At 45.3% G+C, this 17,645-nt stretch overlaps 1 protein-coding gene across 2 annotated transcripts; it reads right to left on the reverse strand.

The window, feature by feature from the left end:
* Positions 1–752: 752 nt before the first annotated feature.
* On the reverse strand, positions 753–16,856 carry GRHPR (glyoxylate and hydroxypyruvate reductase). Of its 2 annotated transcripts, none has more exons than XM_044439601.1 (9): positions 16,713–16,856; positions 11,521–11,651; positions 9,542–9,614; positions 7,709–7,825; positions 6,235–6,323; positions 5,113–5,217; positions 3,149–3,284; positions 1,740–1,870; positions 753–991 (listed from the first exon to the last, which is right to left on the reverse strand). In XM_044439601.1, exons 1-9 carry the CDS (start codon positions 16,799–16,801, stop codon positions 870–872), a joined length of 993 nt encoding a protein of 330 aa, XP_044295536.1. In that variant the 5' UTR covers positions 16,802–16,856; the 3' UTR covers positions 753–869. The 2 variants fall into 2 exon arrangements, with proteins under 2 accessions (XP_044295536.1, XP_044295537.1); XM_044439602.1 differs by lacking the exon at positions 16,713–16,856 and adding an exon at positions 15,492–15,532.
* Between the last annotated feature and the right edge of the window lie 789 nt (positions 16,857–17,645).

Below are 17,645 nucleotides of genomic sequence, written 5' to 3' on the forward strand. Positions count from 1 at the left end.
TATAAATACCCAGTGTAAGATTTGATGGTGGTGATTAATGTGGGAGAGTGAGCCAAGATCTTTTGTAAAAAATATATATTGTAGGGGCGTTCTACTGGATCTAACTTTTAACCAGATATCTGAAACAAGGAACAGCACTCCACAGCACTTTCTCTAAATTCCAAATGTGCTTGTGAATCCCAAAATGGTAGGGACCACTGCTTAGGATTTCATAGTGAAGCCTTTGGTAGCAATTGGCTGAGCTGCTGTGTGGTCATACACTATGTAACTCTGCACACCAGCTCTAATGGGAGAAAGAATATTTGCAGTCCTACTTCTGTGAGGGTGAATAGCTGTCAAGTCCGGTTAAAATTAAAAGTGTAGGCTTTAGAAATAGAAGCAGCTGTGCCAGGCTAGGTTGAAAGGGTGGACAAAGTAGAACGGGCCATGGCCATTGGCGATTAGTCTCTGCATTTATCAAACTTCACTGGGTAAAGAAGAGCAAAATGAGATGCTGTCAGGCCTTTGGTGTTGCTTAAGTAGATCTGCTAAGTGAGGCCTTTACTTGTAACCGTGACAATAAGAAGTTATTGCTTATTACTGTCAAAATAACTTTCCAAATCCAGGGGTGAAGGGAAGGGATAGAGGCTCATAATTTCTAAGTTTGCTGTCCTGTAGGTTTAGTTTGTAGAAAAATGGTGGTATGTAGGTTCTTTATTGTTTCTTGCACATTCTGAATATTGCTCTTAAAGGTATTCTATGACACAGGAAGGTTTGCTATATAAATTCTTACATTTTATTTGAATCCAGTTTGCACCATTGCTATACAATGGGGGCAAAAATCTACCAAGATTTAAAGCCGTTTATACTGACCAATATAGTATTGCTTCTCACAGTTTGAGTTCACTTGGCATGCTTTCTCCTTTCAAGCCAGCCAGAAGATTGTTGGCAGTCAACACTGACATTTTATTCCTTGTTGCATAGGTGGCACTTCCGATATGAGGCAAAATTACTATTTAAGGTACCAGAGAGAAAGAAAAAGTAATCTTAGGAATCAAGACAGTACAATGTTTGTCTTCATTTAGTTACTGAGTTCTACTAACATCACTATTGTAATCACATGTTACTTGCTGACTAAAGAAAATGCTTGGTCAAATCTATTCCCTTCATGCTCTGCTCCCTTCTAAGGCCTCCTTTGTTACATTGGTGTGCCCTCCTTTATTCGTGGGCTGGTGCATTTCATACCAATCAATCAAACTACAGCTTGAGGATGCTGAACTTTCTCAGAGAAACTGGAACACTATTCTGAAGAAAGAGTCTGAGCCTGTTCGGCATAAGGTTATTTGCTTTTCTCCTCTTGCTTTAAAAGCAAGCATTCTTAGGGCATTGCTACATGTGCTGCAATTTTAGTAGAGCAAAGAAAAGCTCCTGAGTGGTCACTTGGAATAACTATTTAAAGGAATCAGTTTTAAAATGCAAATTTCTTTCCCTTATGGTTGCAAAGATGCTTGCTGTCTCCACATGCCTTCACATGCAGTTGAATTGCCAACAGGCTGGGCCCAGATTTGGCCACTTAGAGTAGACCTATTGAATTCATTAAAGTTATATCAGTCATGGCTAAATTAAGTCCCATTTATTTCAATGTATCTTTTCTAAATATGACTTCATCTGGCCCCAATCCTGTCTGCTTATAGCCACAGGACTGGCTATAAGCCACAAATTTCCTGTCTGAAATACCTGTGCAAATTAAGTCAGCTTACCACAGTTCTTGAGGGAAAGTAGTGGATTATCAGTAGGCAGAGGTTCTGGTGTTGTAACATCCAAACCAGCAGCTGCAATGTGGCCATTCACTAATGCTTCATAAAGGTCATGCTGATTGACCACAGCACCTCTGATAAAACAAAGTGAGAATATCTCAAAGTATGTATCTAAGACTAGATTTGGATGCTGCAGAGATAAATGTCCCTTAAGAGTATTCCAAAAGTAGACAAAGAGGAGTTGTGGATGTTACCAGCTTGAAGATTTTCTTGACAGTTTAGCATGCAATTTATGTCTTTTGTAAGCTGATGTTTTGTTGTGTTTGCTGTTTTGCTAAAGGAAACTAAGGTGAGGAGAGACCTTGTGGAAAAATCCCTTTCATCTGGTTCAGCCACTAGGATAGCGGGCAAATGGACTACCATTATCTTGGGGGTCATGCATTCCTGCTGAAGCTTGAGGCAGAAACAAGGGATTGGAAAGTACGTTCAGCTTCCTATGATTGTGACAATTTGTACTTAGAGATGCATAATTAGATAGTCATATAAATATGTGACAGGGACCTCTCATCTAACATACTTTCCTTAAATCTCAAATACAGTTGTCTCCAACTAAGTTCGCACATTCAGCTGCAATCATGTACACAGAGATACTTCCATGTGTGAACACTGGTCTGTATTTGGATTGTGTAATAGATATGGTTGCCACTTCCTCAATAGCCAATGGCCTGTGAATAGATAAAACTAAATGGAAGGATTGTGCAGTGGTGCTGGCCTTCAGAAAGGGGAATCACAAACAGGATGTACTTGTGCCCAAATTCAGAATTCCCCATGTTACTGGACGAAGAAAACTGTACCCACACACACTGGGTAATACCTGGGTAGAGACGTAACAAAAATAGCAGAAACATTTGGCTTTGGATCAGGAAGGAACTTGTAAGTGGCCAAGATCAAGAAGTTGCTAGCAAACAAACACAAGTTCTAAAGGAAGGAAGCTGTTGGGGATGGTGTGCTATGCTAAGCTGGCCAAGAACTTGCTGGCTGAGATTACTGCAATATAATGATGTTAGTACAGTAAAAAGAAATAGGTAATGTACATGAAGTCATTAAAACACTGCATGCGCTTAATAGTATACCTTTGCTGGTGTTTGCTACTTTAGAAAAGATCTCAAAATAATACCGGCTATGATTGTGCAGGAAGGTCCTTATAACAAGTCGTAGGAGGAATGGTTTGTAGAATGTCTACTCATTATAGAGGTGGCATGGTACAAATCCACACTAACACTGTTCTAGTAATTATATGTACTATTACTTTAGTCATGCTATTCAAAGACATCCTTGTTGTCTTGAAACTGGTAGGAAGCAGTCCTGAATCTTCATTCTTACTTAACACTCCTGGCCTCATCCATTCTCACCTGCTGGTGTTAATAAACACTGATGTTTTCTTCATCTTGCAAAAGAAATCCCGGTTGCACATCCCCTGGGTCTCGGGTGTCAGAGAGCACGTTACAATGACAAAATCTGACTCCTCTGCTAGTCTGGCAAGTGGTACTTAGGGAAGAAGGAGAGACAGAAAGTGAGCACTCACTACAGTGTTTTAAAGGACATAATCTTATGCATGCTTAGGGGAAAAAATGGTCCTGCAACTCTCAGCTCTCTGGCTAGCCATGTCACGGCGCTTGTGGAAGTATTCAACCCACTTCCTCCCCTGCAACTTTTCCACATTATGTTGTGTTGCACCCTGGAGCAGAAATGGATTAAACTTGCATTGTTAGCACTTGGTGTACACTAGATACTCAACAATGTGAAGGCGCAAAATATTTTTATTGCGACACACAAGTTAGATAAACAAAAACAAAGTGGCATTTGATGGTTGCATAAGAAATCACCCTCCCTGACATGGGAGAAGCACCTTTGGGAGCAAGCTTTCAGTCTTCTTGGGTAAGTCTCTTTTAGCTTTGCAACATCTGCCCATTCTTCCTGTTTGAATAGGTGCTGTCACTGAACATCAACTTCCAAATTTTACCACAGATTGTCAATTGGACTGAGGTCTGTGCTTTGAATGAGCTATTCAAAGACATTTGTTGTTCTGAAAACACTCCAGGTTTATTTTGGCTGTATGTTCAAGGTTTAGAGTCATTGTCCTGTTGGAAGGTGGACCTCTGTCCCAGTCCCAGGTTTCCTGCAAACAGACAGGTGTCCTTGTCTACATCTAGTGGTAACACTGCCAGCTCAACCCATTTCAAGTCCACATTTTGTTGTAACACAAAAATGTGGAAAAGGCACAGTGGGGGTAAACACTTCTGCAAGGTACTGCAGCTGAGGAATGCTGGAAATTGTAGGATTTCTACTAGTTCTCCCTATGGATTGAGATAGCAAAGGCACATCCTTATGGGGTCATGGGAAGAGGCATGTTCAAGTTCAAACATTTGTGCTTTTGCCTTCCTTGGATCCTTCGTAGGGAGGGTTTGTTATACTTGTGGACTGTTCATAATGGAGCTGAGGGGTCAGACTAGATGGCCCAGGAGGTCCCCTCTGACTCACACTGCTTCTATGTGTACCACTTTTGCTCATAAGGAGGATTATGTACTGTGATGTGAAGACACCCAATATTAGTAAATAAACAATTTAAATCCCCTGTGGATAGCAGGAACACAAAAAGTTCATGAAAGGAGGCAAACAGCAGTCTCAATTTTAAAAGGATCTCGTTTATTCCTTTGCTTTCAAACTACTTGGTGTGCAGACTTGGTGTTCCATACAATTTGAGCAGCTGGATGAGTGAGCAGGATTAATCTGCACCCATAAAGGTTGTTCAGCAGTTACACTGGCTCATCTTAAGCAGCGTGCCTGAAGTCTGATGCGCTGTAGAGGGGAAGGGTTACTCACTATGGTTGACTATGGTTTAACAGTTGGATTCCCAATTCACTCATGTTCACATGACTGAATTACTTAGAGCAGATGTGTCTGGTCCTACAACTCCTATGAACCTTCACCACTGGGTATGAACATGAGCTGATGGAATTATCAGTCAAAACATCTGGAGAACCACAAGTTTGCCACTCTTGACTCAGGGAAAAGGAGAAATTCTCCTTGTTAAAGAAAGGTCTGTGATCCTTTCCACACACAGCTACAAGACCAGACATTAAAGGACATTAAGATCTTGTTAAACTGAAATAATAGCTCATATTTAAAGGGATTTAGTGAAACTCCACACCCCACACACACATTTCAATCCAGTATAAACTCAAACTATATTTCATATTCCTAGCTGTTTGAATCTCACCTTTCTACTCTTCAGATTGTTTACAAGCATCACTAAGAAAATGCAGCATCAAACATACATAAACACCAGCCTTAAGAACGAAGGTACAGTTCTTACCAAACTCAGCATTCAATTCCGCAGCACTTTCTGGTCTGGGCTTCTGTCCTGCATACAAAAATGTTTTGACTCCAAATGGTTTCAGACGGCGTGCTACGGCCTGTCCTGGAAACGGGAGAGACAAGCATCATAGCATATCCTACTGTCAGTGAAAAAGGATAACGGACACAGAGAAATGGAGCTTCAGAAAAAGTGGTTGACTGCTTGGTGCAGGGGAGAGAACTCTGTGACAAAGCAGACACATTCAGAAGGGGTGGGGCAGAATAAAAAAGTCACGGTTTTCCACATATAAGAGCAAAATATGCAGTGAAAATTTCATTCATTAGGCAAGACCTGATCTGCCAAGTGGTTACTTACCAGGACCAGTTGATAAATTGTTGTGTCTATTGATTTTTAAGATGCAATCCTACCCACCCTTATGTGTGAATAAGCACCACCAAGTACATTGGAATTTACTTTTGAGTAAGTACACAAAAGGGTGTGATATTAGTCAGAGATTTGAGGGAAATGTGTCCTGAGTTTCAGAGCACAACTATTAGGCACATGCACTGAGCCATCCCAATTCCAGAGTTAGCCAATTTGTGGAAATGCTTTAAATTAATCAGGCAATCAATTAACCTGGCAATTCCCAGTGAATTTTCACTTTTATATAGGTCCTTACTCAGTGAATTATCTGGAAGCTGCCTAAGGTCTGGGTGAGGTGGGGAGAAGTGATGAAATCAAACAGCATGCAGACATTGGTGAATCGTTTCTGGGTTGGTGAATAAAGAACAAGCCAAGGGTGTAAAGTCCAACTTTTGCTAGAGTTGTGAAAAGCTGAATGGGCAAGTTTTAAAGCTGATAATCTGATGCCCACTTCAGATTCCCAGTTCTGAGAGGAGTGTAATTAGATGACTCCAAGTCCATGTGCCTGCTGTGTGTAGCATCACCACCTGCTGCAGCAAATACATGAGTTTATGATGGTGTGAGTTTAAGCCTGAAGATGCACAGGAAGGTTGCTGAGTTGGACTTCCACTCATTTCTCTGTCAACCTACCTTGCAGTGAGGTAGGAGATATAAAATCAGCTGTGAGTTCCACAGAGAAGGGACAGGGTTACAATAAATGCAGAGAAGAGAGGTTACCTATTCTTCCCAGTCCGATGATCCCAACTGTGCTGCCAGAAAGTCCATAGCCGCACATCCAGAGAGGCTTCCAAGTTGTCCAGCCGCCACTGCCAAAAGGAACATCAGAAAAGTAGCACCAAAGATTCAAGCGGCACCACTCGGCCTCCACTGTAGGCAGGCACCAATGCTGTGGCAAGAAAAGGCTGCATATTCCAGCCAGGCTCCTAGCTAAAAGTGTAGAAATTAACAGCAGTAATCCAAAGAAGCTAGTGACAAGTGCTTGGTTAAGGTGCTACTTGCCACTTACAGAATGTTTTCAGGGCCAGTTCAGTTCCCACTGCTCCTTACCTAGGAGATGGTCACTAGAAAATATCATACAACTATCATAGCCATTGAAACCAACTTCTATATAAAATGAGCAGTGAGGGAGAGGTTCGTTCCTTCACACTCTGAGGCCTCACACCAACCAGATTGTAACTCAAGCATGGAAATGGGCATTTCTTCAAGTGTGCCGCTAGCATTTTAACATAGTATTTAGAATATTCAAAGCAAGCTACAGGCCCGCCCTCAATAATCATTATAGCAACCCCGTAGTTAGGTAACTATTATTATCCCTTCTCATACTGTAGACGGAGCAGCAGGAGTACGCTGAGGGAATGGGGGGGACTGCCTGGGGCTCTCTACTGAGCTTGCAAAACAAGCAAGATCTGAGCCAGGGATTTCCTCGTTTACAGCTCTGCCTTGGAGGCCAGGTTCATACTCAGCAGCCATGATGGTAACAGTGAGGGGGGAAGGGGGCCCTTCAGATTGCAACAAGCAGACTGCATGGCTGAATGTTGCTCCATAGAAATACATTTTCTGCAATAAGAAAACTACCTGGGGCAGAGAATGCATTGCATGTAGCTCCTCTGCAACATCTAGTTTTCTGTGTGCATGGAACATTTTTTGTGCAGAAGAGCATTTGGTCAGGTGGGCCACTCCCTGCAGCTACAAGCTGCATTCACTCTTTGGATGAATTAGGTCTTTGGCCAGCCTTCACCAACCTGGTACCCTCCACCTCCCATAACCTTCAGCCACCACGGCCAAGGGTTGTTTGGTTTAGTTAGTTACTTATTTATATTTCTATCCTGCCTTTTTTCCTTCCTTGAGTTGGCTTACATCTTTCTCCTCCTGCTGCTCTTAATCTTATCCCCACAACAACAACCCTGTGAAGTAGGTTGGGCTGAGAGTCTGTGACTGGCCCAAGGTCATCCAGATGGCTCCAAGGCTGAACAGGACTAGAACCCAGATCACCTGAGTTCCAAACAGTGTGGTTCCATACCACACTGGCTCTCACCATATCTCTTTTTAATAAGCATAATTACCTTTCTTTCCTAAAATATTTAATTAGGCAGTTAATTGAGCTATGACATTACCACCCCCTCCAAACACTGAAATTGGTGTGCTATGGACAGTCTTGCACCTCACCCTGGACCAAACTGAGGAAACTCACTTTTTCACTTCCACCACTGATTCCGGCAGCCTGCGCGATGTTGCTAGGAGCAAAGCTACTGTGAGCTCAGCAGTGGCATCTGTCAGGATGTCCGGCGTGTAGCCCACACGGATTCCACTAGAATTTAAAACAGGCAGTCAGATTCTTCCGTGCTTTGAAATGCTAAGCTCACAGTGAATGGCTTCATTTTGCTCACTGATTTTATTTCTGTCATAACATTCCCACCGCACCTTTCCTCCTCTTGCAAGGAACCCAGCTAGCCAGCATGGCCCTCGTTGCCCCCACTTCACCCTTTGGTGCAGGTTCGTTGGGGGCACAGGGATCCAGGAGCACCACAACCGTACATGCCTTGCAAGCAGGTCTGGCAGGATTCTTTCCCCTTCAATAAAAAGTGGGAAAGTTCTTGCCAATAGAGACTCTGTGTGCAAATGTATCCATGGAGTGCCAGTAAAAGGCTTTATGTGATATAATAAAGGGAATATTGTGGGTGCAGGGAGAAAAGCTCTTGATTTACTAGGTGAGTGAACTGGCCTACAGATGAGCTGCTGTAGTATAAACCAGATAATAAATGTTACTTATTTATTTACTTAATTTCTATATTGACCAACCAGCTAAAGTTCTCTGAGTGGGTCACATCAATTCATTAAAAACTCATTTCCAATATACAACATTTAAAACAAGGTAAACAGCCATAAAATACAACATTATTTTCTAATATAACTACCTACAGCCCAATTTAGGGTTTTGAATAAATAGGTTTATTTCAACCTGAGTTTTTTTTATTTACTTAACATAATAAAGAACAATCAAAACCATCTTAAAGCATTACACTAGAACCAACATTCAGGAACCAAGGAAGTCCAGTAATGATTTTTTAAAATTATAGTTTAGATTCAAAGCCTTGCTGTCTACTCCCCGCCACTCCCATCCTCTTAGCATCCAGCTTCTTAAGTTTGCTCTTCATGATGCAACAACCTTCAGAGACAGTGTGATAACGGAACTGTGGTTGGCTAGTTCAAGGCAAACCACAACCCATATAAACCACGGCTTGCGAACACATTCTAAATCATGGTTTTCTGCTCTTGGTTTGCCAGTCCACTGAAGGCTTTATTGAGGGAAAAAACACCATCCTCCTAAACACCAATAGAGCTTTCTTTCAACAGCAAAGAGAGCCACCACTTGGAAGTCCTAAATTCATAATGCAATCTCAGAAAACCAAGCCACTGGAAACAGTCTCCCCTCTGCCATGGCAGGGATGGGCAACTTGTAGTCCTCCTGAAGATTTGGCCTAAAATTCCCATCAGCCCTAAACAGCAGAGTCAGTGACGAGGGAGCATGGAAGCTGTAGCCAAAGCGTCCAGAGGGATGCTTGCCTACCCCTACTGCCTTGCCTATCGCCTACCCCTCCAATATGCATTTAGGCAGGTTCATGTGGGAGCAACCTTTCTCTTCAGGATCGAGGGCCAAGCTAAATTTTAAATACAGATGCACATATTTAAATCCCATCAGCTGATTTTTCAAGGGAAAAGCAACTATGAAAGAAACAATTTTCAATGGAGATCTTATATTGATGGAATCAGATTATTTTTAGGGATGTATGGCAATTTTATTCCATATGCACATTAGCACAAGTGTGTATTAGCATCATGTGCATTGGCGCAAGTGCAAAATTGTGCAAATCTCCCTCCAAAGTAAACTAACTGTAGAATCTACTGTAGAATCCAAACAGGAAAAAGTCAGTTGACTGCAGAATTCATTGGTCAAATGCATAGAAATTCAAACTCATCTGAATCCACTGCAGATGTTTCCAACATTCTTAGATGGAAGCCTTACCGTTTCTTTATTTCAGCAATTGCAAGATGATCATATCCCACCGACAAGGTACTGATTACTTTAAGGGTTGGCCCTGCAAAAGATGAAACCACAAACTCAAAAGTCATTAGAAGGAAAACGGAACAGAGAGATTAGCCTCACCACCAAATCACTGTATTTGTAGAGGCCCTTGTCATACTAGAGAATTGTGAGGTATGTCGGGCCATTGAGTCAATTGCTTCCGAACACTCTATTTAGCACTGTGGAGGTTGGAAGCTCTGTAAATACAAACTGGTCAGAAGAAGGCGGCAGTGTAACTGGCATACGAATCATCATGAAGGTGACCAAGGATGCGTAAAACTGTCTCACTGCACCTTCCATGGGGCAGGGAAGGCAGCGAAGGGGACTTATTCATTGCCACCATCGCATCCTCAAGGAGCCATCCAGCAGAGCATTTCTGACTGGAAACAGTTTTACCCAGCCCATGAATTCAGATGAGTGAAAGTTCTGTACAGTAAATTGCTCCGCTCCAGGCTGAACCATAAGGAGCTTCGGCTGTGTGGCAGTTGTCCAGCGTGTGCTCACTCAAGGCATACCTGAAGCACTGGATGCCACCCCGAATACGGATACGCATGCAGCAAGCATGATGTACGCTGGGCAGTAGCTGTAGGTCAGTGGCTGAACACGCGTTATGCCTCCATTTTTAATTTGATGGAGTTTAATCCTCCATGTCTCAGGTAAGACTCCTGCCTGAAACTCTGGAGAGCCCCTGCCTGTCAGTGCCAACAATACCAGGCTAGATGGAATCATGCTCCAGCCCAGTATAAGGCAGCTTCCAAGGTTCCCATAAGCTCAAACTTCACAACTGTTACTCCTCAAAATGGGATTTCTCAGGTTGCACAGATCAGGCAAGCAGCGGAGCGCAGTTGGGTGCATGAGTTGCTCTGCCCTTTGTCACAGACATCTGGCTGGCCACTAGATAGGCCTCTGGCCTGATCTGACACAGCCCTTGCATTCATTTGAAGACCAACACAGGGACGTCAGGTGGCCATGATGGCAGGCGCTCTGCAAGTTCCCAACCCTCTACCTACTGTTGGCATTCTGCATGGGACTGGTCACCCAAGAACACATTGGCTATTAATGGATTGTGTTTACCTTGGTGTTCCCCATTTGGGAATAGGAATCCGAGCACCACTGCCTCTTTCCATGTGTGAGCATGACAGCTCATCATTTAAAATACAAAAGAAAAAAATTATCTCTGTATCTGTACAGCACCTAACATAACAGGGTGGTGATTTAAATCCCTAGGAAGCCCATGACAGTGTGGTATATAGGGATGTTTGTCTGCCAAGCCCAGAGTTTCTTGCTTTGCAGGATGCTTAAAGGAAAAACACAGAGCTATAAATGCAACATGAAACCAAGGGATTTAGCAATACGCTTGGCTCATGGAATTTTTTCAGGCTACAGCCTGTCTGCCTAGATAATCCTAGGGAGCTGGATGCAAGCCTCCATGGAAGGAAAGAGATAAGAAGAAGAATGAAGCTGGGGTTGGTTCTAGTCCCAGGAATTTATTGAGGCTTCTCCTCTTAAATGAATAAGGAATGAGAAACCAACTTCAGAGGCAACAGTATGCTGCACTCCCATCAGTATTCGGATGTAGCCAGAAACTGTGCCTGCCATCATAATGTGGACTGGCTGACCCCAGGCTACAGTGTGTTTGTACATGCTCTGTATCTTTGCCACCCAAACTAGTTGCAGGTCATGTGCCTCCAGCAGGGGGATGGCCCACAGCTCAAAAGCAGGACCTTTGCCTTACATGTGGAAGGTCACCAGTTCAACCCCTGGCATTTCTGATGGAGCCTGGAAAAATCCCCACCTGAAACCCTGAAGAACTACTGCCGGCCAGTGTGTATGATACTGGACCAGATGGGCTGGCACAGGATAAGGCAGGTTCCTGTGTGCCTCCGTTTCATCTATTTATTTCCATTCTTCGCACTCACCTGCTGCATCCAGGACTTCCTTGTCTATCTGGTCAGACAGGAGACACAGGAGCCCATCCTTGCCAGCTATGCCTGCTAGCAACTCCGACTTTGGGATAGGTTCATCGGAATCCCACTGCTGGACACTGCAACTTCAGAGGACATTGGAAAGACAGAATCAGGTCAAACAGGTCACGGAACAATACAATGCACCAAAGGCTGTGCTCTTTCATCACTGTAAATCTTTGACTCGGTCATCCGAATCTTTAGGTGATCAACAGTGCAATCCAGTGCATGCTTAGACAGAAAGAATTCTTCATGCTGGCTGGAGAAATCCGGGAGTTGTAGGGCTCTTTCTGTCTAAACACACATAGGGTTGAATTCTAAGGGCAAGAGCTTCACTCAGTGCCTTTTGGTTATCAAAGTGTTCCTGTAACAGGGAACAGAAAGACAGACAGAACCATGTCTTCTAACCATGTGACAGTTTATACTTTGTGAAACAAAATCTGTCCCACACTGATTTCAATAGTTTAAAATATGAAGGTATTCAAAGTATGTAGGCATACTGACATTGTTACTAAGCAGTACTCCACGAAGCAGTAGAGTACTTCCCCATCATGTTGTCTTTAAAGTTCAAACTGTGACCAGCGCTGACATTTCCTGCAAGTTGTCATGCTCCTACACTGGAGGTGCAGCGACTCTCCTGTCTCTGCTTCTATTACCGCTTCCTGATTCCAGCCCATCGGGGGACACCTACTAGAAGCGGAAGCCTTGTCAGAGCTGTGTGCCCACCTGCCAGCTGTCCTTCTCCCCTCCCTGCTGCTTCTCTGCCCCCAGGTTGCTGCCTGTTTGAAGCACTTGCTGGAGGGCCCTTGGCCCATGCCCAGTCCACTTGATGCCCACGTGAACTGACATGAGTAACTTTCTCAAAGTTCTTTGCAGTTTGCAGGAGGAAGGGGTCTGATGTCTTTTGCTGGGCTTCCTGGCCAGGAGAGCAGCTGGTCAGAAAATTCTCATCCTGTCAATGAGGTGAGTACAGAAATGGAGACCAGGCAGAAGCTCAAAAGGAAGGCCACCATGGCCGGCCCCCTTCCTCTTCAGAGCAAGTGCTTGTGGGCATCTTCCTTCTCTTTAGTGGGCAGGTGCAATGTGCAGATGTCAGTGGGACAGGTAGCAGCTCAAGGGCAGCAAAATGGTTGGCAAGGGGAAGAAGAGAGCTGGCAAACAGAACCAGCCGTTATGGGCCTTCCACTTATAGGGAACATGCCCAAGGTGGACTGAACTGCTGAGCTTCACAGCAAGCAGAAGCCTCTGCCAGAGTGACACAAAACCTTCTTTCCCCTCTCCTGAGCTGCTTGTCAAACATGGGGAATCGGAGGAATGGGCAGAGGCTCTTTCACGCAGCTATGGAGCAGGCAGAAGGCAGCAGGGGAGCCTCTTCAAACTTCTGCCACTTGTTCCCCAAATCCTCCCTGCAAGCCAGAGGTCTGAGGATGGTGACCGCCTCTAATGGCTGTGCTACTGATCAAAGACACATGTACATATGATTAACCATTAATACAAACTAGCAAAGCTAACAGAGCAATGTTAAAATATTAGCCAGCACAGAACAACTGAGCTCTGTTACAATGAAGCATTTTCTTACTGCTTGGTGTGCCTGATTAAAAAAAGCCCAAGTGCGAGTATGTTTCAGGCCTGGACTCACACACAGGTCATGCAGCATAAAGGGGAAGTCCATATGTGGCAACTCTGCTCATCTTCCCAAGCTCTGGAAGGAGCTCTTCAGTGGCAGCACCCGCGATTCTGCGCACCACTTCCGTGGAGGTCCATCTGCCCCCTTTAGACAGGCAGCAGATGAGCATTTCATCGAGCATTTACAAAATACCGTTCTTAAGTTGCATACATTGCCCCTACCATCGTTTGCTTCCTTGATATTACTTCACAAGAAAGTAATATCTTTCCTGTAACATCCATCTTGGATATTTTATAGGAAGGTGGGTGAATAAATGCTGAAACCAAAACCGAAAAAGGTGGCTCTGTTGGAGCTTATATGAAAGGAAAATGCATCCCCATAGCCTCTGAAACATGTAGAGTTTCCTTGGGAGATAAATCAGTGAAAACTGGTTACGAATCTATAACAGGTCTCTACACAGAACCTAAATGTGCAAAAATGAGCTCCCTGCTCCAGGGGTCTTACTAATCATACTTCAAGCAGAACTGAAAATAACAAACTAAAAGAACTTAAAATAATAATGAGTGAGGTGGGAGAAACAAAAGAAGCTAGCAGAATGGGCTGAATGGGTCACTTTGGGTTGAATCGAGATTGCGGTTGGATCTAATGGATTTCCCTTAGCCCTTCCTTCTGAAAACAACCTGCCCATCTCCCTGGAAATGCTGCACCAAGAAACCCTGTTGAGTGGGATGAGTTACAGGGATAGAAGGGGGGGAAGGGAAACCACAAAGGACCCTCTGCCAAGTAAAATGCCCCCAAACTGAGCTCAAGGAAATGTGCCACAAGTTACAAGTGTTGCAACACCTCTCAGCACCATTGCAAAAATCCACAACTCTGCCCTTGCTTTCACAGGGAGTAAACGAATTGATACAGAATGCAGGGGTGGGGGACTCTCATGTATGAATGCACAAACAAACACACATGAATAGATTCTGCACAGAGAGCACAAGCATACAAAAGAGGAGGCTTGCCTAGAACTTTTGGGACTAGCAAACTACTAACACTCTCCAGTGGGGCTTATCTCTGATCAAGTATGATGTGGAGCATCATTCAGGCAAGCAAACCTTAATACATTCAGTTTTTTATACCACAAAAAATTATCACAAAGTAAAAAGTATGCAATAAAGTAGAAAAGATGAGCCATTTTTGACAGCCTGAACTTTCCAGGCTGCATTTTTAAATCAAGTTTTCCCAGTTGGAGGGAGGAGAGGCCATCCTGGAAATATCTCTGTGTTTCTGCCTCTTCTCAGTTCCCTCAGGGAAAGATGGCTCTTCAGCAGCCCTGTGTGGGCAGGCAGCAGCAGAAGACCTGAAAGAGGTCCCACCACATCTGTTCCTTTTAGAGCATTTTACAGGTCCATCCTTCTCCAGGTTGAGGTTGTAGTCCAAGACATGGTGGGTGCCAACTTGGAGAATGTGAGCCTAAACTGTGAGATTTTTTAAAAAATAGGATTTATCTCCCATTTACAATATATGATCTGTGCAGCACATTTGCTTTTAAATACCCAAATGTCACTCCGCTCAAATATTTAGACTAATTCAGCACCCGGGCTTTTTCCCTCCAGTCCTAAACTCAGCAGATGTAAAACCTAGGGTGCAAAGTCTATGCAGTCTCCGAAAATCACGTGAGAGCCTTCCCTTCATTGTAGGTTTGCCAAATGTTTGCTCTTCTCCCCATGGATATGAAGTGGTCTTACACTGAGTCACATGACTGGGTCTATCGAGCTCAGGACTGTCAGCACCAAGAGCAGCAGGAACCCTCAAGGCCTTTGGCGTGCAAAAGCGTGCACCCCACCTCTGGCTCCACTCATCAAAGAGCTTCTTTAAATGTGGGCTGCACCCAGGCCACATTAACAAGCAAGCCAAATTCTAACCACTACACCAGCAGGGAGCCTCTCCCACCACCCCAGTTCAGGGGGATGCCTTCTTCTCCCACCATTTAGGGCAAAAGCTACAAGAACAAGTGTGAATATCTCCTTGTCTAGCAGGAGGAGGCATGTGTCCAATCACTTTGCACAGACATGCTTCACATTTCTTCTTGAGGTGACAAATGCTCAGAAGGATGGATCCCCTACTGGCTAACCCATGCGCAGCTACAGAGGACGTGGGGGTTCTCTGAAGGTGCATTCTAACAACCCTGCCCTAGCATCCTATGCAGGGTGGAAAGAGCACGTGGGCAAAGCTCACCCCACACTACTCCTGCGCAGCACTTGCCTGACTTTGGCGAAGTGCACCACTTCCCAACAGGAAGGAAAAATACCTCATAGCACCAGTCTCTGGTCCTCCCTGTCGCCTGGAAGCCGCTTCCCCATTTTCAAGGTTTTCTTGTAACATCAGAGAAGCAACCAGCATGGGTCCTTCTGCACCAGTTATGGAGGGAGGAAGCACTCCATGCTTGGAGTCCCAGTCTTGACATCTGAACTGGCTCTCCAAAAATACCCAGGTTCAAACCCTCATTCTGCCATGAAACTCCTGGAGGGACACAGCTAGCAACTTTCTCCCAGCCAAAGCTACCTAAGGATAAAATAGGGCAGGTGTGAGGCGGGGGGAGGGAAGGAGGGGTGAAACTATTGAATATAATAATAATTTTAAATAATACATTATCAATCATACATAGTCATTATTGTGCATATGTGGTCTAGTGATAGCAATCCTAGATTCATTGATCTGGACCAGAACTGTATGTGCATTCTTGGAAGCCAACCTGCTCAGAATGCACCATAGCACAGAATGGGCAGAAGTCAAATTAGGCTTTATTGGTAGATCTCTGGCTGATTTGCAGTGGCTGGATCAGCCAATAATCTCCCAATAGTTGAACAACAGTAGACTCACTGAAATCAGTAAATCTGAGTTCGACCCCATGGATTTCAGTGGGTCTCCTCGAAGTATAATTGAATCTGGCTCCAACCCTTTTTGATCCTAAAGGTTTTTCAAAAAGAGGTTGCTGTGGAGGAAAGGGAGGAAAAGAAGCATAGGAGTGTGAATGTGTAAGGGCTTGCAAGTATGGCTTCAGTTCTGCTCTCAAAGTCGTGCACTGAGTATATGCTAGAGACACCCTATTCCTTCATTCTTACTATATGCCCATTGGCCCGAAAGCACTGGGCTGAAGTTGGGGGCCCTCACAAGCCACAAATCTGCCGTAACACAAAAAATAACACCCCATTCACTGAATTTCCCTTACGCTGCAGGAGACGCCGAGAACAGCACGCACCCTCGAAGGCCACGTCGCTGATCACCAGCTCCGTTCAACTGCGCGGGGAAGGAAGCAGCCACCGCCACCGCCTGCAAACCGGGAGGCCGACCTCGTAGTTCCGGCAGCACAACCTTCCCAAGGGACGGAAGTCGCCTGCCCAAGGAAAAGCGGCTCCCGGCTCTGAGAGGGACGAGGCCGCCCTTCCTCGCGCAGCCCCTCAATTTGCACCAGCAAAGACAGTGGCGGGAGTGTGCGTCTCCTACTCCCTCCCGCGTCCAGCAGACTTACTCCCCGGCCTGGTTTAAGACCGCCAGCCCCTCCGGGGGGATCCTCCGCGTCACGAACACCTTCATGAGTCTCTGGGCCGCCGCTTTCATCGGCCCTCTGAAGCCCGAGCGCGAAGACGACCCCGGCAGCCCCGCGCGGACAACCTTGCCGCCGCGCCGCGCCGCCCCTTGGCCAGGAGCCGCTTGCGCGGCAGCGCCCCCTGGTGCCCGCTCCTTGCCAGGGCCAAGCGACCTCTTCCCCCTTCAGCCTCGCCAAAGTATCTTTGAACTAATTCCTCGCGCACGCGCCCCACCGCCCGCACCATCTCCAAACCCGTGACGACCCTTCCCAACGTGTCCTCCAGGTCCAACTCTCAGCATTCCGGATCATCGACTACGCTGGGTGGGACTGACGGAGTCCAAAACTTCTCTGGGGCTCCAGGCTGGAGACGGCTGGCTTATAGCATCTACCGCGGGAGGCGAAAAGGCGTCCGCTTCCCTAAGCAGGACTCCGTCGAAGGTGCCGTTGAGCAGGGCTGCGAGCCTTTCGGGGAGGCAACCTGATGCCAGGGGTGCTTGTAGAGGAGACCGTCCGTAGTTCACACTATTTTACAGAGGCGTCATATTCCACGTTGAATCTTCCCAGTTTTCCCATGGCTTCTCCTGTCATTTTGCTGGCAGTGGAGGATGCATTCCAAGGATAGGGGAGCTAACTAGCGCTTCCTTGCCTTGCCCATGAGAACGCATTGCTTTGACCAACAGGGCTCCTAATGTTTGCGATCTGGCAAGATTCCTACAGAAATACCTGGGCTGTGGGCGGAGAAATAACGGCTTAGGGCATTTCTCCATGTTAGCTTTTTCTTCTGAGTGACGAGGAAGTTCCTCCAGGGAGTTGTGCTTAATCTCTCATTGGAGGGATGGCCCTGTATTTTAATATTATGAGAGAGGGAAAGAA

This window comes from Varanus komodoensis, unplaced genomic scaffold, assembly GCF_004798865.1.
Source record: "Varanus komodoensis strain SLA01 unplaced genomic scaffold, ASM479886v1 scaffold35, whole genome shotgun sequence".
In the NCBI taxonomy this organism is placed as follows: domain Eukaryota; kingdom Metazoa; phylum Chordata; class Lepidosauria; order Squamata; family Varanidae; genus Varanus; species Varanus komodoensis.